At 43.0% G+C, this 27,605-nt stretch overlaps 1 protein-coding gene across 2 annotated transcripts in view; it reads right to left on the reverse strand.

Annotated features, from left to right (window-relative positions):
- Positions 1–27,605, reverse strand: part of ptk7b (protein tyrosine kinase 7b) — a 72,908-nt gene that overhangs the window by 16,241 nt on the left and 29,062 nt on the right. For both annotated transcript variants that reach the window (XM_071481066.1, XM_071481067.1), the window contains 2 exons: positions 6,733–7,029; positions 132–234 (listed from right to left, as the gene is read on the reverse strand). In XM_071481066.1, coding sequence (XP_071337167.1) covers positions 132–234; positions 6,733–7,029 — 400 coding nt within the window. The remainder of the gene's footprint in view (positions 1–131; positions 235–6,732; positions 7,030–27,605) is intronic.

The following is a 27,605-nucleotide window of genomic DNA, read 5'->3' on the forward strand; positions in this document are numbered from 1 at the left end:
AATAGGTAAAGAGGAACATAAGGGCATGAGAGAGGCCAACTGGGACAGAAGAATAGTCTTTCAGTACAGTCCTCAACATGATCCTTAACCCTGTGACCTCTGATCTCGAGGTGACAGGGATGGAGACTCACCGTGGGTGTCCATCAATATGACAGCGCAACGTGACCGGCGCAGAGCTCTCGATCTCTCCTTCTGAGGCGGGCTCCTTCAAAGTCACACCACCACTTTCCAACCCTGCAGAGAAAAACAGAGGAGAGTGTAAGCGGGAGGAGGGACGGGGCATAGGAGGACGAGAGGAATAACTGAGGAGAGGGACAGGAGGAGAAATTGAGTTAAGTGGTCGTCCTGTCATCTGTCCTTGCAGGACGCTCGACAATGCTAATGGGTGTGACAGCACAATGACTCAGGAACAGAGAGACGGAGCAGGGACCCACGACATCACTGGGTCAGCTTACATCAGCATACCACTGTCCTGCACTCACAAGAGCAAGATGAGCCTTTACAGTGCTTTTTATGGACATTTAATGGACAGTCCATTGACTTACTCTGTTAAAAGGGCTACTCCGCTGTCAGAGCAGCCCATAAACTCAGGCAGAAGGGAAATGGTGAACAGTGAACATGATTCACGTTTAGCTAAAGGACCTCCCTTTATAGTTTGAAAAGTGGTGAAGTGCATCCTCTGCTACGATCCTTTAAATCTGATGAGTGCAGTCGGCAGTGTTGCACCACTGTAAAAGCATGTGCCAAAACAAAGTGACGAGAGACGTCACTCACAAACAACATGAAACCTGATCAGTGGTGTCTGAGTGACGGATGAATAACAGAACGAATGAAGAAAACAGATGGCAACAGTCGTCCCCTGAACGCATCACGGTGCAGGAAGAAATGCAGTATGGTTTCCCCATTAAGGATGTGACCCAGTACACTGTGACATTTTCAGGTTTTTATTTTTAAAATGTCCAAAGCACACAAGTACATATATCTCATGATCTCAATAAAAAGAACTGTCTAAATTTTTGGCTACACCTCAAAGAAATGTTATATTTAATCAGACAGCTCTGATCTCCTGATAAAGTTACTGTCTGCTTTTGAGCTAGATGCACAATGAAGTCTACTGAACAAATAAATGAATATCTAGCAGTTACTTAGTGAGACCAGAGTTGTCTCCTTCATTGAGTACAGTTAGTGTGCATGGAAAGGAATTCCCCTTCCCCTCCTGAGTGTGTTGACTCCACAAATACTTAGTGTTTACAGAGAATGAGAACAAGCGCTAATTGTCACAATGTGATGATATGTAAGCTGTGGTTGTATGACAGGCGGTAACACATGCTGTGAGGATCCTGAGTGCATACATGCATTCACTGAGACAGCATATTTGTTTGGGTTGCCCTGGCTCACACACGAGTCTGTGGGGGTTGTGTGTGTATGTACACGGTGTGTTAGTGTGTGTTAGTGTGTTAGTGTAAGACATTCCATCATGCTGAGCTCCATTCCTATGGCCTGTGGCTGAATAGTGCGGCTGCATCTCTGCCCCTGTGTGGATCATCTATGAAATATGCATGGCATGAGCCTTCACCTGAGACAGCAGTGGGGAGAGGTGGGGGAGGGCGCAGCACCCCTGTCAGGTTGGAGGGGGCGCTAGAGGAAGACCTGTCACAGCGAATTACACAGGAAGCTGGCAGTTCTCTGCACACCAGGCAATCATGGGAAACCGTCTCTACAGTAACAGCGCCTGCACCCCCCTCGCTTCTATCCCCATCTGGGACAGGGCACCGCTCATTAGCTTCATCCTAACACAGATGCCCCAACAACTGTGAGTGTGTGTGCGTGCTACAGTGAACAGATGTGTGTTTGTATGTGTGTGTTAGAGACAAATGTTTGTGTATATATGTGGTGGTGAGGAGTGAAACACAGTTGATGATTTTTTGCCTCCAAGCAGGAATGCATGTGTGCAAATGTACTCAGATGCCTCTGACAGTTCAGCACAGGACACTAATTGTTTGTTTCTCACTCAAGGTCTTTCCAGTAAATAGCTCCAGTAACTTAGTGAGGAGGAGGAGGAGGAGGAGGAGGTGATGAAGGCCATCTCAGCAATGGAGACCTGGGGCCAGACACTGAGACAGACCTGCTATTAGTGCACTGGAAGCACAACAAGCCAACAAAACCAGAAGGGGAAACAGTGAGTCACAGAGGAGAAGGAGAGAGGAAGAAAAAGTCTGAAGGAACAAGTATCATCTGCAGCACAGCTGACAGTTTGCAAATGAAGTCATAGAATTTGTTTTGACCTGTCTGGAGTAACAGGTGAGTGTTTCCTGCATCAGGTGGTGTATATTCTGTGCTATATTCACAAGAGTCCTTGTGTTTTTTTTTTTCTGTTGAACATGGCCAACTGAAAAACCAAAAACAAACAAACAAACAAAAAAATATGTCTTTCTTGGGGGAAAAAGTGCAGCAGCATGAGTCTGAGATGAAAGCATAGAGAGGTGGGTAGTTAATGTGAGCAGTGAGGCTGAAGAGATAAAGAACGACCTACATGAAGCAGGAAAAAGTCATCACAATAACAGGCCACTGTGTGATGGGTGACCTCTACATGTCTGCAAACACCACAACACTGAGCACTAATCAACACAGACTGTCTTGTGACTGTCCAAAGTTTCTACCACTCATGACCTATTTTGTCCTCCAGCAGGTTAAACCCAATTCTGGGGATTCATTTCCAATTTGACCTGGATTTTCTGACAGTGGCACATTCAAACCCTTTACTCCACTAATAGCGCCATTCACAGTTCAGATTTCTCCAGCTGTCCACTCGACAAACAGAAGGCGCTCTTTCATAACCTATTAGTGGCAAATACTTCCCTGTAATCCCCCTCAGAATGCATGACTAAGTGTTGGAGCTGGCCTGGCAGCTAACGCCATAATTAGGGGCGTATAATTATTATGTTGGAGGCAGAACAGTAAGCCCTATCAACACAGGGATGATAACAAATGAATTGTGAGGATATTGTCAAGGCAGATGCTTGGACCACTCATCCCTCACTGCACCAAAAGGCAGCTGTATGTGTGTATCAGTTTCATTCAGTGAGCTGATTTGTTGCCATGGAGAAGGGTCTCTGCAACAGAGAGACAGGGTGGATAATGTTATCCAGGAGAGTGGTGGGGGTGTGATTTGACTGACAGCACCATGTGGGTATGGAAATAACTAAAACATGTGGCAGAGTGGCTTCATATTGTAAACTTTGTTAAAAAAAAAGTGCCCTAGCACAGACCCGGGAAAAAGCATGACAGACGCAGCACACTGTGGTAGATGAGGTGTCAGATTTTATCAGCTGTGGCTGACAGAGGTCAACAGGCCAGCCTGCAAACTACAGCAATTCAGAGAGATGCTGCTGCTGCTGCTGTGACAAGGCAGAGAGGAGGAATAAAGGGAAAAAAAGAGACTCTGACACTGGAGCAAAGTCACTCTGCAGGGGAGAAGCTGACGGATGGAGTCTGGGTCATTAAGCATGAGGAGCTGCATTTTGTCAGCTCACAGAAGACAGGAAAAAAAAAAAAAAAAAACATGGAGTTGGAGGCGTTGTGGATAAGAGAAAGATGAGAGAAAGTGGAGCTGTGCTAGTGATCAGTGAAGATGCTCTAAAAACTTCTGCTGACCAAATGTAGGTTAAGGACACAAGCTGTGTGATTAAACCGAGATGGCGCGTGTGTGTACTTGTGTGCAAGCGGCTCTGTGATTTTAAAGATTAAATAGGGAGGAACAGTTGCCTGCTTGTCTGTTTCCCCTCTACCTACAAGCTATGTCACTGAATTTCAAAACACTGTCTGTCTGCATCTTGTTACGGAGAGTCAAGCGAAGCGTTGCCTCCAGGACCAACAAACATGCTGACAATAGTGATGCCTAACCCGACGCCTCTGCTGGACGCGGCCTCGCCATGGATACCCAGTGACCGGGCAGGACAAAAGGATGAAGGGGGGGGCTAAAACCTCTATTAGAGAAAAAGGAGGGGGGATAATTACTCTGAATAACTCTCAACTGGCGGGATTTGCCCACCCACCATTGAGAGCAAGACAAATTAACTCTCTCTCTGCAGAGGGTGGGGGGGGAGGGGGAACACTCTGGTACAGTCCATGTACAGTACATATGGAATACCTCCCTCGCCCCACCCCACCCCCTCTTACAACCCACATTTATCACTACGCACGCAAACTAGCATACACATGAGCGAACGCACATTCAGGATTAATGCCAGAGGGGTCTTTGCTTTAAAGCTGCGTGCGGCTTTATCGCCTGTTAAATGTATGTTGGGGAAATATGAGAACATCTGTCATAACATGGTCTGATCCACCTAAAGTGATCCAGAGACGACCAGCCGACCTGCACATCATGACGGATAAGACAGATGTGTTGGTATACACAGACAGATGCAGCGTGTAAAAGTGATTAGAGGTGATTTACTACTGTTTGTCTACTTCACTTTGTCTGCCTAATTATGAAATATATGTGGTGTCCGATAAATGATCTTGTTTATTCCCTAACAGTGGACAGACAATCTACTGTAGGTGGTTTCTTATCTGAACACATGCCTGATGAATCCACTCGGGTTGTTGGATTCTCGTTGAATGGACACAAAGCTGAAGATCTTTAATTGAAAGCAGAATGTTAATGTTTGCATTGAAGATACCACATCCACTAATGTCTGCCCCTCTGCTATTAATCTGCTGCTCATGTCTGCTTATAGACTCCATGTCCACAGCACTATCATATCTGAAAAGGGAAAATTGTGTAGTCAGTGTACCCAGCATCGTGAACTGTGTTCGTGGTGGATCGGCTTAGAGACACTCCAGCGTCCTTGAAAGGCTACTTGATATGAAGCCCCATCATCACCCTCAGAGACAGATGGGAGTCCATGCATGCAAACATATACACTTATTAACACCTGCATATACTGAATAATCACATGGATTGGATACATTACATCTGGTTACAAATACAGTAGCAGTGTGCAAGTTTGTCACTATGTCTTGGAGACACAGGTCAATTTTTTGAGAAGTTTCAGACAGATAAATTGAAAACTTTCTATATCTTTGTTCAAGACTTCAACCTACATTAACTCATCTCTTGGCCAATACTGACGTATGACACATGTGGCAAAGCATAAACTGCTTATTAATACATCCAGCAGATACAGAGCAACATTAGCTGTTCACCAGCTAGTCCAACTGTTTTTGTCCAACTACTGTTTGGTGCCAGGCAGGTGGAGTAGACTGAGTCCATCAATGCTTTTAGCAAAAGAACAGATAATTGCTGCATCCAGACTTAAGAGTGGTGAGAGTGGACCACCATCAGACATATTCACACCTGCCTCTGTGGTACTTCCCCCGACAGTAGGTGTGTCCAGCACCACATTTTGCCATGATGAGACACACATGCGCGCACACACACACAACACACAACACACAAAGTGAAAACAATACCAGTCTCAGTCTGCAGCTGGTAAAAACTTTTTTTTAGATTAAAATTAATTCATCACATTCCTTCCAATAAAAATATGCCTCTCTTTTCAAGTGCGTGGGAATGTTAATGACCTGGCAGATAATACAGCTTATTCTGGGACAGCTCTTAAGAACTGGTGTTTCATGTCTGACTTGTTTTTTTTTTCTTTTCAATCTGTGGGAGTCTGTCAGTTGAGCTTTATTGACACACTAGATCATGTTTAATTGCAACACATAAAAGCAGTTCCCTTCAGATCAGACAAGGTTTGGAAAACTGATGTGCTTCTTTGGTTTATCTGGCTAAAACTTTAAGTATTTGGAGTCAGTGGCTCAACATCACAGACCACAAATATCCACTGGTGGAGACACATCACAGAGCAAAGGTTAAACCTCTGCTCTCTCCCTCCGTCTGTCCCTCTTGGTTTATCTTTCAGTGTGCTATAGCGGACACTTATCTGTTCTTGTAATCAGCCTTTGGACAAGTAACAGCGCCACAAAAACAAAGGCACCCGGCTGACTGTGGCAAGACAGAACAACATAGTCTACAAGGAATGTTTTCTACTGCCATCAGTACAAACTCTGTGACTGTGAGACACAAAGGCTTCCCAGTAACAACTGGTACCTGCGGGCCTTCCACAATACGTAAACAAGGTTGTTATTTATCCCAGACGTGGCTGTGCAGAATTCCCATGGCTTCCTCTGAAACTTAAGAGGGTAATTGAGTGGTTTGGTTATGGGGCTAAACAAAAAAAATTAAGATACTAGTGTGCCTCCCCTTTATGGGAAAAAAACCTGTACTAAGTGACAGCATGAAAAACTTGACATGAACAAAAAACTGCAGCGAGGAAGGTGGTGTTAATCTAAACGTAAATAATTATATAGCTAGAAGGTAAATTACGCTGTTCAGTATTTTCCAGACAAAAGCCTTTTGAGAGGATATGGGAAAAGAGAGTGTTACACAACGCAGAAAAAAAAGGATACAAGCAACAAGAAACACATGCTTGGTGGCACAAATATCCAGTTTCCTTTGGAGGGAGGGAGATGAAGCCACGGAGAACAAGGCAACAAGGTGGAAACATTCCTTCAGCTCATACTACCTGTCATCTTATACTGTGACTTTTGTTTGGCTTTTTTGATCCAGAAACTGGACGCACACCCTTGTTGCCATTATGAAACCCTGTCAGCTTGCAATTTTCACTCAGGAATTTTTTTTTGTTAGGCTTGAAATGAAACACTCACACTTGATATTGAAGGAGGCGTTGGTGGAGTGGAGCACCTCTCCTGTGGCCGTGTTTTCAGCGACGCACTCAAAGTTTCCTGCGTCCAGCTGCCGATCAACAGCGCCGAACTTGAGGTTGCTGCCCTCCTGGAAACGCCTCTCGCTGGTTTCCAGAGGCTGGCCGTTGTGAAGCCAGCTGTAGGTGATGTCAGCTGGATCACTGACCTCGCAGCGGAGCATGGCGCTGCGGCCGTGCAAGGCATCCTGGGACTTGGGCTCCTTGGTGAACTGGATGGCAGCAGCCTGGATGGACAGAACTGGAAAGGAGGGAAAAAAAAAGATAGAGAGGGAAATTAAATGACAGAGGATTAGAATGGGGCTGCTGTTAACGTTTTACTGCTTTTTCCGTTCATTAAGTGTGTGCCATGGCGACCACTTAGCCTTGTGGAGGAATGTGATGTTTAGACAATACTGGCTAACTGTGAATTATTTAGTCGTAAAATTATCAAACCCTACACAGAGAAAATACTTCTCCCCGTTAGTGAGGCTGTGAGCGCTGCCGACAGTCATGTGCCATCAGCTCAGAGAGACACGTCTTCTAAACAAGACATGATGTGCTGCACACACACACACATCTTCACACACACACTTTAATCTTTTATTCCCCCTCACGATACTGTGAACAAGCTTTGTGTGAGAGACATGTTTTCTGCTCTACTTCCCCACTTGTCACTGGAGGAAATGAGAAGAGTGTGACTTGCAGTAAGCACAGAACGAATGCAATTCAATTTTTACTACACAGTCACAGTATGTTTGATTCTCAGTATGGTTTTAATGTAAGAAATCACAGTGTGTAAGAAAGAAGCCAAGGCAGGGGGAAGAAAATGAAAACACTGGAATGGAGTCGCAGTGTTGTTAGCTAGAGGTGCATCTCTTCTGTCTGGTCTTGGTTCCACATCAAAGGGAATTTTTACTCTTTTTATTTTTGAATGCCAGTCACTGAATGAGCACATGTTAACATCCATCACCTGAACAATTATCTCTCTCTATTAATTATTATACAAAGCTCTGAATGGTTTGACACCTTCTTACATCACTGACTGTCTGTCATTTTATGCCCTTCGATCATCTACAGCAGGACTTCTAAATTATCAATGTCTCCCAAAAATAAAAATGGGGAAAGTGCCTTCACCCATTATGCACCTGAACCCTAACAAGAAATATTACAGGGGCAGACTCAGTGGACATTTTTAAAGGACAACTGCAAACATACATGTTCAATTTATCTATAGTATATAAATTGAACATGTAATGATTCTTGTGTCTACCTCTTGTAGAAAGACCACCTGTCTCAGTGAGACAGTGAAGGTGTCTGACTGGCTGCTTCTAATTTCAGCTCAACAGCTGCTCCATCTGCGCTCTGCCCCCCCGTTTACTCAACCACCACAAGGAACTACACATCAATGACCATCTCCATAGTTTGTCAAAGCAGGCCCTCCTCTCCACAATGTTATCATACCTGATGTCAGGGTTTGTTATCATAAGGAACGGTCCACTGCCAGAGTCGATCGAGCATAGGCACAGCTGCATGACATGTATGTATGCTTGTGTGTATCTTCAAGGCTTCTTGCAGGACTGGAGCCAAGTAAAAAAGGGAATCTTTCAATAATGTTTAATCAAGAGGTCTGTTGAAGATGAGCCAAGGTAATCCCTCCATCTTTGACCCTCCTCATCCTGCCGCTCCTGTCCTTCTGCTGCCTGTCCATCTCTTCATCAGGCTCACCTTTGTCTCAGCTGCAGGTGGTGAGCTGACAGACAGGCAGGCGAAAAAAAGACGCAGCAAGGGAGAGAGGCAGGTCAAACAAGACATCCAGAGAGGCTGTGGATAGGCCAGGTGGGACAAGAACAAAGAAATTTGCCTTAAACACCTCCTTACCTTAAATTTCTCAGGCAAGAGGTTTTGACTTACACAAGTGGGTTAGATTGACATGTGAGCCACTTCAAGTTGTGTCAGCGAAACAAAAAGGGAGAATTACCGTCTAATGTTATGTACAAGGTGAGCAAGTGGATCAAACTCAGCCTTAAATCATCAGAAAGTGTTGGAGATATGAAATATGGATTCACATACTGTGCCAGAATAAAAGCACAAAGTCTGGTGAGAGCTTTTGTCCTGTAGCCATTAATGTGCTTTTGCATTTAAATGGCTACAGGACAAATAAAGAGATATCTGTTAACTAAACATCTCCTGCACTGATAAATCCACCATCATGTCTGCAGTTGAAGAACTAACCTGAGAAGAAAATGGCTCTAACACTCTAGGACACAATAGCAAGACACACCGAAGACTACAGTCACCATTAAATGTTTTCCTACATCACATCACATCCAGTGACGCACAGCTGAAGATGTGCATGAAAAATATCAGCAAGCGTAGAGGGAGATATGCTCAATGGTTTGCAGAGCACACAGAGAAACTCACTCTGACAAAGTCAGGAGCTGAGAAAAGGGCCATGGTGACAGAGAACTTTACTGACAGCTATGAAATTAACATCAAACTGATCAGAGTCATTGCAATGCTTCTCCGAATCCCAGAGAAAACCACCTGAACGTGTGAGACCTCCACCACCTCTGCTGCCCAACATCTGTCAGCCTTTCCTGAGAATGTCCTGTCAGACCTCCTTACAAAACACTTTTGTATGGGTGCACTTACTCCTCCTGGATCTACTATGTGAACACACTTCATAGAAAAGCTAAATCCTCAGGTGGGTTACACTTCAGTTGACCAGGGTTGAATCAGCCAGGAGTAGGGTCCATCAGTTTTTTTTTTTAATTTCACATATCTGGCAGCCAGGGGCGATCGATGGCTTCTTCGGAGAATCAAAGTTGTTTTTTCTATATTTTGTGGAAACAGCGAACCACAGGCGAACGCCCCGCAGCTTTTCTCTCAGCTGTAAATACACCGTCGGGGAGAAATGTACAGGCTCCAGGAGGAGTAACATTTGCTGCAAGATGATTGGCTTTTACTTCACTGTATCAGGCTAAAATGTCTCACATGATATAAAGCGTCACCTCTTAACCTCAATTTGTGCAACCTGAGCTGAAGTGGTGACCATCTCACTTCATGTCCACACAGAGACTTTATATCCAACCGCAGCGTCTTTTATTCCCATTTTCTTTTCATGCTCTGTCCCAACATGGGCTGACAGTTTGGAGACTGAGATTGCAGCCTAACTCATAATGACCGAAGTGGTGTTCACACACTATTAGTAAAAGACAAAAGTTTTGATTTTTGATACGGTTTTTAAAATTGTTTATGGAGCTAAACCCCAAACATTAGTTGGAGGATTTGCTGCCTTTCTCTGCTTTCATTGTTAATTAAATACACTTGAGTTTTGGACTGTCAACAAGCAACTCAGAGATGTCAGACTGCCTCATGGAAATGTTTCACCATTTTCTGACATTTTGAGACCAAACAATCTATAAATAGAAAGAAATAATCAAGAGATTTATTGATTATAACATAATAGTTAGCCCTAGTTCATAAATCATTCTTTCTTTGGAACTGAGCTCCAGTAAGATTGCGCCACATGATTTATTGCACAAAGGATTGTAACAACTCCTCTTCTGTATAACCAAATGGTCTCTAACAATTCCCCGAAGAGGCTGTGAATTTGTTCCATCTGTGTAAAAGTGGGATAAAAGGCAGCAGATGGGCTGGAAACACCAGCAGAGTCATCCCCGACATCCACCTCAAACTATCTATCAAGTAATGTGCACAGACAGCACTCTGCCTCCACGCCAGGATTACAGCTGGGGTGTGAGGTAGCGTGCCAACTTCCATCACACTGAGCCTCCTCTGTGCAGCGATGTTACGAGGTTTGGTGGAGACACGGTGGAGCTGTGGCATGCAGTTGATGGTTTAATTTGAGATGCATGTTAGACATACAGTGTGAGTTTGTGTGCGTGCGTGTGTGTGTGTGTTTAGATCTGTGTGTGTATACAGAGAGAATGACTTCCGGGAAAAGTCCCAGCAGAGACAGTGCAGGCGAATAAGGTGTTTTCACATACCACAGGATGACAGACATGAGAAAGAGAGGGGGAGAGGGTAGACTGAGGCTCAGTCAATCACATGTGAGGAAGTCTGCCAAGTTTACTGTAGTGCTCATACAGAGGAGGCACCGTGACCTACATCTCTCACTCACACTGCAGTTTTGTCTCTCTCACAATATTATAAACAGATACACGAGAACAGACTTCATGGGCACACACACTCTCACAGATATCCCCTCGACCACCATCACACAGTCACTCAGTAACACAAATTCCACTAAAAATGTATCTGTCCGACCAAATCAATGCTCTTTATTGAGTCACACAAGAGCTGGATGGAGAGAAATGCTTGGATCTGCACAGTGTGACATTTGAGAGATAAGCGGGGCAAATGCTATCCAAACTCCTACTGAGGGCCCTTTAAAGTCAGCATGGTTGAAAGGGAGAGTTAAAGATAAAGAGGAAACAAACAGCAGAAACCAAGAACAGAGGGATGGGAATGTTCCTTTGATAAAAACTCTCCAATGCAAAGAGTGAGGTACTGAAGACTGAAAGTTAACCTGACAAACCCTCCACAACTGTCTCAAAGAAATCAAGTGAAGTAGAATAAGGTACCCTGTGGACTTTTGACCACTAGTAGAGCTATGGAGCAATGTTTTTAAGAACGAGTCTCTGTTTTGTTTGCACACAGGCGACACCAGTCTCATACCATGATGGTGACCAACAGTTGGCAGCAGTGAAGAAGAAGACTGTGAGCTAGCAGATACAACTGTAAACAATGCTGCATTTTAAAGTATATATGTGTGTAAAAGAAGCAGCCTTGTTAATGTTTTATGAAGAAGGAAATTAAATTAATATGATATACAGATCTCGAGGATACACACAACATGTTTTAATGAGAAACACTTTGTTTACACAAAAACTTGACAGAGCACCTTAAAGTTGATCAGTTTTAAAATAAATATTTTCATTGAATCATTAGTAGATTATTTTTATTACAATTTTTTTAGTCTATAAAATACTAAAATGAAATGGACATAATGAAAATTGCCTGTTTTAAAAGCCCGGGGTTTTGTTTTCAGATTTCTTGCTTTGCCTGATCAAACAATCCAAATCATGGGTTTGTTGAAAAGGTCAAAAACTAAGAAAAGCAACAAATCCTCACATTTTATAAACTGGATAAGTTACTGTCAATCATCTAATCAATTAATCATGTAATTGTTTAAGCACTAATTAAGAGCTGATATTGTTAACCTACAAAGCTTCATAACTGTGAAAGAATGTGATGTCTTGATAATTGAAGTCATTGATATTTAATGTCAAATTGATGTCATGAAATCAAAGTTGGATAACTGTTACTCTCTCACTCTTCAGGGAGCCTCTGTCTCTCTCTCTTCCTCTTCATAGATTGAGAAAAACAGAAAAAAGAGTCCTGGCTTTGATTCCAGTCAATATGCAGTTACAGGGAGAGGTTTACGACGGACAAGCTATATGCTGCTCCGAATGAGCGGCAATAGTTCTGAAACATTAATAGTTCTACATTCTCAATAGTTTGACTTTCCCTGGATTTCAATCTAGGTATCTGGAAATAAGTTGGAAGAGACAGAAAGTAGGTTAAAGATGGAGAGGGAAACTGCTGAGAGGGGTAAAATGTCTGCACACAGGGATTCTCCTCCTCAACTCTCTGCACTGCCGACCCCATTAAGCCCGGCTCCGCTGTCAAGGCTGTCAGGTGGAAGTCGCCTCTAAGCCGGCCTGACAGCCAGAACCCACCATAATGGGCTGATCAGCAGCCCACGCCTCCCTTCTCTCTTTCTCTGCCTAGTCTGCTGCCACAGGCGGAGGTGGCTGAGCTGAATCATATTTCATGAAAAACTACACTTTGCCACCATATCAGCATAGGGAGGAATCCACGATGCAGGGTCAGGGTCAAAGAAAGAAGTTATGAGGGTTTGCTTGTACAGGAGTTCAATCTCTTATCAAATCTCACTTTCACAGTTTATTTTTCACCATTCATCAGTTTTAAAGAAAAAGCTCAGCTCAGATCTGTGATCAGCTGAGATCCTACAGTTTGTCTTGACAGTTGGCAATGATTCAACATTAACATGAATGAAACTAGCCTAATTTATGATGACAATTTGTAGAAAGTGAACTGAGTAGCAGAATGAAATATTGATTAATGATTGATATTGATTGTTGTGTCAGTGAAATAGCCACAGGAACATACTGACTCTTAAAAGTAACGTATCATTTGATCCAAATACTCTGAGGTTGATGAGCTTCAAATGTTGACCTGATACATAAAAAGTTGAAGTGGGACTCTCTGGTATGTACGTCGTGGTCATGGAACACAAGTCTTATCAACTTCACATGAAGCGACAGGTTGACAATTCTTTAAGTGCAATACAAGTTTTCCAACAAGTGTTGGACCCTCTAAAACCAGATGGACAGACAGTGACCCCAAACATCTGAAAGTCAGGACGCCCCACAAAAAGAAGTGGCATCAAAGATGATGTTATCTTATCAGTGAAGATCCTGTAATCAGGACTGTGCATCTCCACCATAATGTTATCTCTGAAACTTTCCCTAAATGGACTGCAGCAGGGTGGCGACAACCAGGAATGACACACAGGAATGACGCTGCACGAGGTCAAAGGGGGAGACGCCTGTACATGCACAGACACAAACAGCAGCACCCACAAACACTTGGCACCAGGCACGCCCGCTGTGTGAGCTCAAATAGCCCCTATGTGTGTGGTTTAACAGCTTCTCAGTGGACCGTGTCGAAGCGAGGCAGCTGCTTTGAAACCTTTTAGAGTGAGAAGACAGCGGAGCGAGGAATCTTGGAGTCGCAGAGATCAGCGTTGCTGACGGAGCATGAGACAGTGATTGGAACGTTCAACATGGCTGCTACCAGATATTTATTTCAACACCACCTCAGCCTCAGATACACAATTCTTAGAGTTTCACACGTCAAACTGCTGCAGAAATTCATCAAACCTTTGTCAAATACTTTGCTACTGAAATCAAGAGATTTAAAGTCTGTGATCTGTGAATTAACACTATCCTATGAGGACATGACCATTCACTATCACTCTTTCTTCATTACTCACTCCTCTGCCCGGGTGCAAAATCTACATAACCCAATTAAGGATAAGAGCAGCAAGACTGCAGATAAGATCAGTCCTCTTCACTAAAACTGCACACACTGACAACAAACAGTGCAACTTCAAAAGGGTATCAAAGAAGAAAAAAAAGGAGTGGTACAGACACGATAAGAGCTCCTCTGATCGGATCAATTATTAACAACTCCAAGATCCAAAAGAGAGCTTAGTGTGATTTGGAGGTTGAATGAAACATCTTGTTTAGTTAATGTCAATCAGAAGGTCAGACAAGGGCCAACACAATGACTGCAGACTGGAAAAACATATCATCAATTTTTCAGCATCCATAGGATGGGTAGAGAGGGAGCGCTGACACAGATGACTCTCTCTTTGAAAGCATCTATTTTAGCAGCTGCTGTAGCGTCACTGCAGGATAAACAAGTCTGCTGCCCCGCAGGCAACTTTTTGAGCAAAAAGTTAAGACTTAAGGTCAGAGTGGATCCTCCTCTTCATGCTTGGGCTCAAGTAATGAGATGGGTAGAAAAAAAAAAACCATACAGATTATTTCCAGCGATGTAGGAATCAATGCAGATTCCGGCTGCTTCACAGGAATGCCAGGCTGTGATGATTGTCATGTTGACATTTTCCAGAGAGAGGCTGATAACCATCTGTCACAGTGCAAGCATGTTTTTAAAGGATGAAGTAAAACCTCAGATGAAAAACTGTGATAGATTCATCCTCAGTTGTGTTTGTGGACCGAGATGTCTGGGAGATAAATTGGAGTGGGAATGAAGGGCAAAGTCATGGGAAGCACTGAAGCCTACTGAAAGAGCTTTCATGGCCTGTCAAAAAATTACTGGGTGTGTGTGAGCGTGTGTGTTTGAGTTTTCCACTGACTGAGTAGCCTCTCCTGGCTGTCTCCTTGAAAACTGGTTGGCAGAAGATCTTTCTTAAAACTGACAGGGTTTATGGTCTCATAAACGCAGTGGAAAAACCCAAAAGAGCATGAAACAGGTAATGGGCTGCTTGATAAACTGTCTGTGATACAATGACAAATCACAACTCAAATTCCAACTACAACAAAAAAATATATAATGAATGGGTTAGTGAGAAGTGTGCTTGCATGAGCACCTCAGAGACTAGTGTAAAAATTATGATTTATTTTCTGCTATTCAAAGCAGAACAAAAGACAAACCTATCCACTAACTCTAAAAACTACATTTGTGGTCACTAAACACAGCTCAGTTCACAGAAAATTGGGAGCTCATCTCAGACACTGATGTCAAATTGAGTTTATTTAGCTAAAAGTGCATTTTCATGCTTCACCAATCTCCTCGTCAGTATTTTCAGCAATGCTGTGTGTCAGCAATAGTTTGGTTTTTCCAACGTGAATTACACAGAGAACTCACCGGTGCGTGAAGCTGAAATCCCGTCCAAACAAAGAGGTCAAGTTGCCTTATTTAGCTTGACAGCAGAGACGTTGAACAGGACGGAGTCGGGCCAGGTACAATGTCTCTGTCAAACCATTGTAATGGGAGGGACAGTTTGGTTCACCACAGACTGATCTCATTATTGACTGTTGGCTTCTGTAGACTTGGACTCAACTGGGTGACCTTGCCCTAGAATTTCTTCATGCAGGGAAATCGAGGTACAACACAAGAGGACATTCATATTGGATTTCAAACTAGTAGAGGGCTGCAACTAATTATTACCGACTGATCTCAATTATTGGATTAACTGATTAATCATTTACTCAAAGATGATGCTTATTCTGTCCAAACAATAGTCCCAAACCACAAAATAATCATTTCACGCTGATATATAAACAGACAAACACTCATATTTGAGAAGCTGGAACAAGATCTTTGGTATTCACGCTTGAGAAATGCGAGAAAGTACTTGCTTTTTTGCAAACAGTTAGATGAGAATATTGATACTACTCTCATGCCTGGATGCTAAATATGAAGCTGTAGCCAGCAGCAGGTTAGCTTAGCTTAGTATAAACGCTGGAAATGGGGGGAAACAGCTTGCCTGCCTCTGTCCAAAGACACTATGTTCAACCTCAGCCATTACAGAGGCACCCATACTATCAAGTTGAAATGGATCAAAGTAATATGAAAGAACGAGTCCCTGACGTCTCTTTTCATTGTGTCCAAAAAAAACTGACCTCAGGTAGTCTTTTATTCTCTGTGGGGCACACATCAGCAGAACACATCTCTGTGTTCATTCTGCTGCTTCTAATTGAAAACCCTTTTCAAAGCTGCAGAGCTGCGGTGCCTTTTTACAAGTGACAGTGGTATGCACACCCGCTACCTTAATTCAATCACTGCTCTTATTGTAGCAGGTAATTGCCCTGTGGACGGGCTGCACTCCGCAGAGTGACTTTCTCCTGTGCAATGAGAAGGTCGGGCTCATTATAACAAACCTCGCTGAGATCACCATCAGTTTAAGCCCGTTTCTCTCCATCTTACCTCTGATGGCAGGGAGCGAGCTCTGCACCAAGTAGACCCCCCTCCCTCTCATTACCAGGCAATATTGGCATGGCAACAGGCATGCAACCTCTCCAGGTGGACTAGACTCCAACATTTTCCTTCGCTCCTTCTTCAAGCAGCAGCAACAGCCATCCATGACATCCCGCTGGAGTTTTTCAGTGTGATCCCATTTTGACAATTAACTCTTAAAATTAGCTCCTCCATCACAGACAAAACACTGGTTGCATTGGAGCTGTGTTTTCTAGATGACAGAAATTCATTTTCCTCAGAAAAGTACTTTAGGTTATGTCACCTCTCCTACGCCCTCTCATCCCTCCTAACGAGCCACTGCTTGCCCGCACACATCTATCTTTGCAACAAAGAAGTGCTCCATATGGTCTCCATGGGAAGAAAAAATAATAAAAACACTCATGTGACAGTGTGAGTTGGGGAGGAGGGGAGGGAGGGGAGATAAGCGCTGGTGCACTTATCTCTTAATAAGCGCAGCAGGAGGAGGTCAACAGCATCAAAGTGTTGGCTGGGGGCCCCACCCAAACACTGCTCCAAATGGGTTTTAATAGGCCACCCATCTTAGGCCATTACCGCCTCATTATTAGTTGTTCTAGGAGGCCTGCGGCAGGCTTTAGGCTGGGACTGAGGACTGGGACTAGTTCAAGCCCTGAGGAAGACTAATAAGGATCTCCATTATATAGCCAGCAGGTGAAAGGCACACAATCATAGCTAAGAATTGAAGGGGGAGAAATATACTCAATTGAATTGTTTTACATTTTAGAAAAAAAGTGTTTGTGTTGCTTTTCTAAAAAGCTCAATTACAATTCATAAAAACCTACTTTATAGATTTTTTACAATTACTATACAATTTTTGATCCAATTCCATGTCCCTGGTTTGTAAAAGAACATTCTCTTTGCATCAAAGGATTGACTCTCTTCTTTCATCTCACTGCTGAGGTAATTTAACTTTAAGATGGAGAGTTACCACGGCATCACAATGTCATGCTGATCACACATCAAGCCCCCCGCCCCTCTTCTGTCCTTCTACACCAGGCTTCATAACTGTCATGCTGTATCTAAAATACAGACATGTGAGCGTGGCCAACTCTCACCAATTTTCAACACCCACTCATAAAAGGCTGACTGTTGAAACACAGGCAGCCTAATGCATCTCTGTGTAACCTACGCATGCAGGAACAAAACATGAGCTGACAAGGGGGGAGGGGGAGAGAGAGCAACAGAGGAGAGAAAGACGCACTGATAAGAGGTTATACAATTTGTCTGGAACGCCCGAAAGATGATGATGAAAAGCCTTTGCAACGTCCACCAATCTGATCCTGGCTATGAAAGGGACCATGGGTATTATTACCCATGGTGCACAGCAATCTGGAGCCACAGCCATCCTCTGCTGCTGCAGCTGTGTCTCTTGCGAGACAGAATGAATATGGGAGCAATTATTAGATTAAGACGGATTAGGCTTTGCTCAGGTAAGGTAGGCTGGGTCGTTCCTGTCTCTTTGGTCCTGAAAAACTGGGCACTAATCCAGTAATGAGACAACTTTTTGAAGGAAAAGTGGAGCAGTGAAGAATAAAGGCCCTTGTACATATGTTTAGTTTTTTAAATATATATACACAACAAAGGCTCCACATGCAGCAGACATGAAAGCCTAATCCAAACTGTTTACACAAGTAAGTGCTATAACTACCCTGCAGAGGGCATGTGCAAAACTTAACGGAGGATTTAGTATCAAACTACATATGAAGGAACACTAACGTCAAACATCTGGGGTCACACTCACAATATTTTTCCAGCATTGTGAGCCAAAGATGGAAGATTAAGTCACAGTGGATCAGAGGAGCTCAGCAGTTTGCAGCCAGGCTAAACACACGAGTCTGATAGATGTTACAGAGTCTGCTGTGTAAGTGGGAGTTAGAGAACCGAAGCTGAATGGTTAAACCTTCCTCTGCAGGCCTGCAGACGCAGCCTCAACAGAGTAAAATGACAGATATGAGATAAAGCAGAGTTGGAAGAAGTGGGATGCTGTTTCCAACTCTCCTGCCTTGTGAAATATGATCTGTGAGGATGAACAACTTCGATGGATTAAACAGAGAAGGGAAAAATACCTCCACTGCACAACCCAGAGCCAAACAAGCAGACTTGGGACGGAAACCTTATAGAGTGCAGCAATAACAGGACAATATGTCTCCAGAGTGACAGGAGCTGCTTTTCGCATCAGTGGAGGTAATAAATGATGGTTCCCTCGCTGGCTCTGGCAGCAGATGGGCGCTGGGTCCTTGGCTGCCAGTGTCAGTCTCCTCTCTGCAGGCGGCTCTGGCTAACGCCTGCACTCAGCTATGTCCAGACATGACTGCCAACCAGGAATGTGGTGGCACTCTGCAAGCCCTTGACAAAATGGGCAGAACATAGAAAAAAATGGTGGAAAAAAAGAAAAGATATGCAGATATGTTTCTGTCCTTATGACAACTTATATCATGCCCAGAGTTATTCGGGCTTTTGGCCTCATAAAGGCTGTAAAAGAGGGTCTGCTACCGTCATTACTCTATTACCTACCAAACCGAGAAGGACAGGAGATTGTGTTGGAGATTTGAGGATTACAATTTTTTTTCTAGGTCAATCCAATGTCAGGTTTCTGCAGCGACATCCAACTGCTAATGTATTTAAGCAGGATAATTAAAAAAAGAGGTTTGAAATGAGATTCCTTGTTAGCGCAGTATCAATTTCATGATCTAACGAGACAATTTACAAGGACGAGAAGATGGAATACTTAATGATGGATGGAGGGATGAACATGCCCGTTCAAGAGTTAGATTCTTTCAGTCACTGAATGGGGCTCCAGAGTAAAATAAAGACTCCATTAAACCTCAGTTTCTCTCATTCTGCTGTGTTGTCTCCCTCATCACACTTTAACAGTGCATCTGCCATTGGCCTTCGGAAGTGTGTTTTTAAAAGCTTCCTGAATCCCTCTGGTAAAAGCAGTCTGCAATGTCCTCGTTGAAGACACTCTGAAACATTACTACATTTGTTGTTCTACTGAATGGACCTCAAGCCATGTCATGTCCATGTCTGAAGCCGACAAAAGACACACAAAAAAAAGACCTCTGACATGAGATTTCATGAAAGCAAGGTAAGAGGACAGTGTGTTTATCAATTAGCTCATTCAGAAAAATTAAATAAAGACATGGGTGGCCTCCTGGTCTCTCTGTATCAACCTCTCCCTCCCTTCCGCCCACACACAAACACAAACAGATGTTGATGCTGGCAGTGGGGGGGAATCAAACAAACATGGCAACCAGGTTGTTTCCAGGACCAGGCAGCTCTGTGGTATGAGTTTCCTAGCAGAGCTTGGCTGGCTCTGCAGAGTGAGCTCAGTGTAGTCACCACGGTTTAATTAGCCACAACCTCTTTGGACAGACGTCTACTGTAACTACAGTCACTGGGTCTCTACAGCTGTAAGAGAGGTCCCTGTGACCGAGGACCACATAGGTACGACTGTGTATTTTTAGGAATGTGTTGACTCTGTAAACAGCAGAGCAGAAAGATTCAGTGGGAGATATCCAACACTGCACACATGTAGTCGTAACATGAGCAAAGATGCCTTCGCTTTATTTTCTGTCATGATCATTGAAGGTGTGTTCAGTCAACGAGCTCTAGATTTATCCAAGTTTTTATTTCCACACCGATGAAATTTATTTAAGAATCAGTAATAGAAGTCACAGGGTGTTGGCTCATCTGATAACAGCTCCCACGACTTCTTTATACTTATTGTACTGGGATTATTATTTCATCCACAACTGAAAACAGTTCAACCCAACTGTCTCAAAAATCAACGCTTGGAAAATGGCTACTCACAGGAAATAGAGATTTTTCAATTGTTTTAAACTAATGCTACATAATTTGAAGATAGCACTCAGCTACAACACACAGTACTGACTTATCAGAGCAGTGTGACATAAGAAAGGCAATGCTAAAGCAGTGACAAAAAATACACAGAAAAAAACACATCAGCCTCTGCAGTTCAAAACACACAGTCTGGTCCAAACACCAGTGAGAAAAAACAATTATGTAAGAGCAGACGTGACACACACTGAACTAACACTTAATTAAAATGTGTGTCATCTAAATAAAATCTAACATCAAACACATCCCATTACAAGAGTTTAAGAGCAAGTAAATGTCATTCCAACACGTTTCCTGTTGTTTTTCATGCATCTGCAGTCCAAATGATTATAATTAGCTGGTATTATCCTTTGAATGAGCGAGGCATTCTGTGCCATCAGTTTTGCAAGCCAGCAGGTGGTCCATTAGCAAAAGCCTACATATATCCATGTAGGGTCCTATTGTGGACCCTGTTCAGATCCAGTATCTCCTATACACATACTGACTGACTCCAGTTGGTGTCTAGATCCACATCAAACTGCATCAAACAGAGCTGGCACCAAATCTGCTTAAACAATGTCTTTGGCTGCCATCTGTGATGGGATTTCATTTTATGAGGTGATTGACTGAAAAAAAACATCATTGTGCCTTTTTCACTACTTCATTTCCGGAATCAAGTTTTTTGGTATGCGGAGATACTTTGACATTAAAACAAGGCTCAAGTGATTCAATCCTTATGTTTCCTTAATGTGTTTTAGTTTATATTCACTGCTGTATTTAGAGCTGTCACTTGTGGCTGGATTTTAAGACATATTTTAGTGCCTAGTGTTAACAGGACCATGAGGGCTTCTGAGTATCAACTGGTTCTTGGGACAGAAAACTGTGGTTATGTATGCATAGCTGCAAACATATCAATTTAAATAAGTAGCTTGTTTTAAAATCATTAAAAATATTAAATCTTTTCTATTTATTAAACAAAGGTGAAAAGGCCAATGTAACAATGGATTCAAATGCACTGGAAACAATTAGATTTGACTCAACTTTTTCCACCTTAAAAAAAAAAAGAGAAAAAAAGCATCTTTCCATCTTTTCTGCAAGGAGAGTTTGAGAAAACCATTAGGAGATATTTCCCTTTGAGATTTAAATGCATCAATTCTCTGTTTCATTTACAGTTGCCATTTAGTATAATATATCAAAAGGACATTGAAGAGTAAGTGCCACTTTAAATTCTCATGGGACGACTTTGTGTGTGCTGTGGGGGGTCCATGACATTTGAAGCGTCAATGATAATTTCAATAACAGAGGAACAGGCAGGATGTGGCAGACCCCCAGTGAGGTTCGGCGTTTAGCTTTGAAAGCAATGTTTGTATTAGCATAGAGAGAGCTGCATATCAGTGGTGAAGAGGGAAGAAGTCAGGGAAAAAGGGCAATTAGGAGAAGGGGGAAAAAAAGAAAATAACCCACAAATGTTTAATGTCTCCTTTTTTATTGCCGACATGCTGAATGAATCTGTGATTTAGTGGTTGTATGATCTATATTCCGTTTAGTCGTAAATCATCACCAGACTATCAGGTTGGTGCTGGCTATAGCACATGAAGGATAACTAACTGATGCAAGTACTGATCAGAGCGCCGATGAATCAAACTATGGGCTAAAACGAAGAATAATCTGTCAAACAAACAGTTATTGCCCCATTTCCATCATAACAATAGTCTGCCAGCCTGGAGAAATGACTCCGACTTTCAGAATCAAGTAATTACTATGGACGATCACACAGCTAATCACGGGTACTGTTACTTGGCAACACATGCCACTTGTCGTGCTTCCACCCACACAGGTTGAGCTGAACATGGCCAAGGTGATTATGTTGTTTCTATGAACAATTGTAGAGCTCAGTGCTCACTCTTCACACCTCTGTGCTGAGAGAAGCGCTTTGTGTTCACACTGCAAGCACGCAAGAAATAAGGCAGCGCGGGCTGTACCAACCACAGCCAGATTACTGTAGGCTCACCACCTCATATGCACTGTAGATTAGGGGTTTATGGACAGGAAATGAAATGTTTGGTCTCTCCCAGCCGTGGCTGTGTGGAGTGTTTGTCCAGGTACTGGACCTGTTGATAGGCATCTAGACACTAACAAAGTGAGGGCGAGGATCTGAGATAGCACAGGAAGACAGACTTCCTTGGGGATAAGTGTGACCGATAAACACCAACACAAAGGGGGTTTAAGATGGTGGGTACAACTGAACCAATATACAACCTTCCTGCTCAAACAACTTAAAGGCTCCAAGCTATCAGCAGACTTTCACCTTCATATACTGCAAACAGCTATCGACAACCTAAAGAAGCTAAAGTCTTAAACAGCTGCTGCTGTGCTGCTAATCTATGGAAAAACCATCCTGATTACAATTTACCCGAATCGGGGCCAATACATGATGACCTTGGTGATCAACAATGTTCAAAGCAAACTGCAAGCTCAGTCCTATCCTCTACTCCTTTTATACACAGGACTGCGCCTCCACATAGCCTTCAAACACAATAAAAAAAATTATATATATATATTATATAACAGAACAGTGGTGGGACTGAACTCAAACGGGGATGAGACAGTCTACAGAGACGAAGTCTGCAAACTGGTTGACAACAATATATCACTGAACATCAAAAAAACAAGAGAGCTCGTCATAGACTTCAGGAGACACCATGAGGACCACTCCCCATTAAAAATCAAAGGAGAAGAAGTGGAGAGGGTTTCCAGCTTTAAGTTTCTGGGAACCCACATTTCCGGGGACATCACATGGACCATCAACTCCACTGCTCTGATCAAGATGGCTCAATAGCAGCTCTGCTTTTTAAGGACACTTAAGAATCTCTCTCTCCACAGAAAATAATCAGACACCTCTGCCCCCAGTGGAAGACACACTCAGATCACACTGCTTCCACAGACCTACCAACATCCTGAAGGATGTTACTCACCCATTTCACCATCTCTTTTCTCTGCTCCCAGCCGGAAGATGCTACAGGGCCTCAAAGACTCACACTTCCAGGCTCAAAAACAGTTTTTATCGAGAGCCATGGCTGAACTGAACTCCACAACAACACCGCCCCCCTCCCAATACACCACACACCAAAGTTGCAGTACAAAATGGAGGGAATTCTGCAAAAAATGATGTACATACAGTTACATCTGCACACTCTTCATTTACATCTCATAGATGCAAGAGCACCTGATATATGTTTCATGTATTTATCTTTATTATCTTTTAAAATGTTTGTTTATGGAAGGATGAATGTGTGAACAGCAAATTTCGTTGAATGATGGTTTGCAATGTCACTAAAGGCATTTTACTCTATTCTATAGTATTAAAATATTATTGAATTTAATTTGTCCTGCCATAAATTCATGTTGAAATCCCCTGCATATAACTGACACTTGTAACACCGACACGTATGCGTGTATACACACAGACACACTCCAACTGGCGTTTAGGCAAAGACCTGTGCTGTTAAATAGCCTTTATGTCTTATGTCTTGTCTCTGTTTCAGAACCACGGACAGTGCGGGTCGTCGTCTGTAGGTGACCTGCTGAACTGGAGCAGAGGAGGTCGATGTACAGAACACATCACTTAGTTAGGCTCTCAGTCTGCCTGCTTTTCATGGTTGTAAACAGAACTTAATATAATTCACTTTTCCTGCCACTGTAGCGATCCACAGACCGAGGGGAAAAGACAGGGAAGGGAAGGGACAGCCAACAAGAGACAGAGAGAGAGACAGGCGGGGGTGGAGGATGCATTCGTCTTTCTACTCATCAGCTTCCAAGAGGAGGAAACACAGAGAAAAACAGAGCAGAACTGCAGCTGGTATCCATCCCTACATCTGTTCTGCAAATGTCCATGTTGAATGTGTGTACTGACAGTGGAGGAAATACAGGAACTGAGTCAAGCAAAGAGGGAGCTAAATCTTAAACAGAAATAATGAAGGAGGGAGAGGGAGACAAAGTGGAGACTGTGTTCGATGCATGTCAGCATGTCTGTTTATTTGCCTTTGGGCTTTTCATTCTGTTGGTTTGTTGATGGCTCGGATGCTGGTTGTGATCCGGGGCGATCTGAATGCATCCCAAGGATCAAATGGACAGTGTGCTCCCATCTGGATGGCCTGTTTCTGCTCAGGGCTCTGGTCTAATGAGGATGTGTATGGAGTTACAGACCGCAGCAAGGCCAGCGGTGATCCTGATCAGCCAAGTCAAGCTCCCTCCCACCTTCACTCCAGGCTCAGTGGAGATTCATGGCTACATTTCAACAACAGTCTGAAGAAAAATAACCTGATTCACTTACAAATCTAAGTGGTGAAAAAGGCAAAGAGTAGTAAAAAAAAAAAAAGGAAGCAGCTTAATAGGGGGTACAATGTGTGCAAATAAGTGTGACCTATCCAAGGGGCAGAAAGGACAGATTCACACAAATGTACAGTGGAAAAGTTGAAAACAGTGGTTGTGAATGTAGCTCGCTAACTCTCAACCTCAAGCAAACTACTTACTCAACAGGATGTCTCTCTAAAATGAAATGAAATAAAAGATCTCCCATTTATCATAGAACAATGGGAGAGATATGAAAATGGCTGATATTAATGGTACGGCTGAAGGCTTTGTACCAGCCTGACTTTGGATATCTACTGTTTTTTCAGAATGTGCAGTCACTTTGCTCAAGCACCATTACCCCAAGATATGAAGGAAGTCCTGTAGTCTGATGTCTCTGATAAGATTTTAATGCACAGCTCCATCTCTCTCCTCTTAATGGAGAGATGCTTTCTCCTCTTAAGTACAGGAAGTACTCGTCTTTATAGCACTTCCTGAATTGTAAGGAAAGCGATTTTGCTCTGGCAGTCACACGTCCACACCACACAGTAAATATAGTAGGAAATGGGAAACCAACAGTTGACCCTACCCTAAATACATCATGTCAGAGAGGGAAGATTTACATGAATATATTTCTCCAAAACCAAGATAAAATGCAAAAGCTTTCAATCCATTGTGCCACTGAGAGGTGAACATTTCCACGTTTTTTTTTAATTGTCTCAAATTAGAAAAAATCTCTGCACACCCGAGTGAGTGACAGGTTTGTTGGAGAGAGGTGTGAATTAAAAACAATGAGAGGAACACACACATTGTCTCACCTACTGCTGAAATATTTATTGATTGTTTATGAAGGTCGGACAGAAAGAAAACACTGTAGTTAATAAATATTTCAGCAGTAAGTGAGAGTGTGAGGGAGTTCTTCTCAACATTTATACAAAACAGCCAACGTTAAAAGTAACACAGAGTTGATCTTTAAAGGAATAATCAGGTTCATGCACTAGAACAAAGATTACAAATTCAATTGTACTTTTAACTGAAAACACTAAACACACACACACACACACACACACACACACACACACACACACACACATTTTCCCACCACTTATGGAATGAGAGGTTTATGAGTTGTTCAGGCCTCAGTACACACACGCACGGACGGACACACACACACACACACACACACACACACACACACACACACACACACACAAAAGATGACAACATACTGGTTTCCTCTCCCCTTAAATGTAAACAGCATTGGAAACCAGTGAGGCCTGACTGACACAATAGCTTCCCTCTGAGTGTACTGTCACTCACACTCTGGGGAGAGACACCTCACTGCAGGAGGTGGCGCGACCCCCTGAGACTTAACGAAATGACACCTTCACACACACACATGCATGCATGCACGCACGCACACGCACACGCACACACACACACACACACACACACACACACACACACACACACACACACACCAAATCACAGACGCACAATTACACGCTCTAAGGCCACTAATTGGCTTGCTTGGCTGTGTGTGAATACTAACTGGGTTCGGAGCAGCAGCTGTTGTTATAGGCAGTTTTCTCAAAGGTGAAAAGAGGATGAAGAGCAGAGGAAGAGGGAGAGTGTGTGTGTGTGCGTGCATGTGTGTGTCTGTGTGTTTTGAATAAAGAATCTGGTCTCACACTGAGTCGTCCCCCATGCCGACAGCCAATTACCTGTGTGTGAAGCTGGAGCCCTCCCTGTCTTTCTGTCAGAGCCTGTCTCGACTTTTAGCACGATTGGACAATGCTGTTTACTGTCTGATTTCTGCCTCCTGCCTGGGAGACCACGGTAAGGCTGCTATCCCATAATCATTGCCATCTTTATCCACCGCACACCGGCCACATCAGTGCTCTGCTGGTACCCTTTCAAATATTTTTGTTCTCCCTGCCCTTAAGTCGCTTTACATTTCCCTGTACAGAGAGGAGACAGCTTGCTCTATATAGGGGTTTAGTGTTTCCCCACATACTGTATAGCCTGTACCGGGCGACCTGCCCAGATATATTAATGGCTGCCTAAGTATATTTTGACCCATTTTAACAGTGGCAGAAGTTCTTAAAGACAGTCTGACGTCATGGAAGTGAAGAGGTGGTCTGTCTGAGGGGTTTAACTTAGAGAGCTCAAGTTTGCCTGCCAGCTAACACTTGACTTATCTTTACCACATAAAAGCTTACACTGACTTACCCATTTATTAGCTAGTCTTGTATTATATGATGCAAACCAATACCATAACCCTGCAATAAGTCCTACCTTTGTAAAGCTCAGGGTTTCTACATATAATAAACCTTATGAGCTACATTCACTGCTGGACAGGGCTCAGGGCTCAGTTTTCACATCATCATCATATATTTCATACAGTTTCCCAAAGAGACCTGTTATATCCACAGTGGAAAAAAAATCCACACATCTGAAATTAGACTAATATTATACAGGATTTTCCTCCACAAAACATATCAGCAGATGTGTTAATTGTTGAGTCAGCTATCTGCAAGTTCAGGTCAAAGACAGAAGCACCAGCCTTCAAATACTTAAAAAAAACAACTTAATAGGACTTCCCAGAATGCAACAGGTTATAATACAAAGTGCATCTTCAGAAAGCCTCAAATCAAACCAGGGACTCATTTAACCTCCCTAGATTTAGATTGCTTAATTTGCACATGAAATGGTGCAGCGTCTTGTGTCTGTAATTGCTTTGTTTGACAATGTGTTATTATTCTGCTATCTATTATTCTGATTTTACTCAGCCTCCACCATTACCTGATTAGTTATTTACCTTCTATGGATAAACACACGAGTGGGAGCTCAGGCATTTTCCTGGTCTAATCAGAAATGTAGCACAAACTATGACTGTAAACAGATGCTTTTAAGAAATGTATTTCAACAAAGTCAGCACTTCTCTTAAAGATGGATGTTTTCCTTAGAGGGCTAAGCAGCCAGGCATTACTGAAACTACAAGTCTTA

The sequence above is a fragment of the Trachinotus anak genome, unplaced genomic scaffold, assembly GCF_046630095.1.
Source record: "Trachinotus anak isolate AG129_WGS33_773 ecotype Australia unplaced genomic scaffold, CSIRO_AGI_Tana_v1 ptg000007l, whole genome shotgun sequence".
NCBI lineage: Eukaryota > Metazoa > Chordata > Actinopteri > Carangiformes > Carangidae > Trachinotus > Trachinotus anak.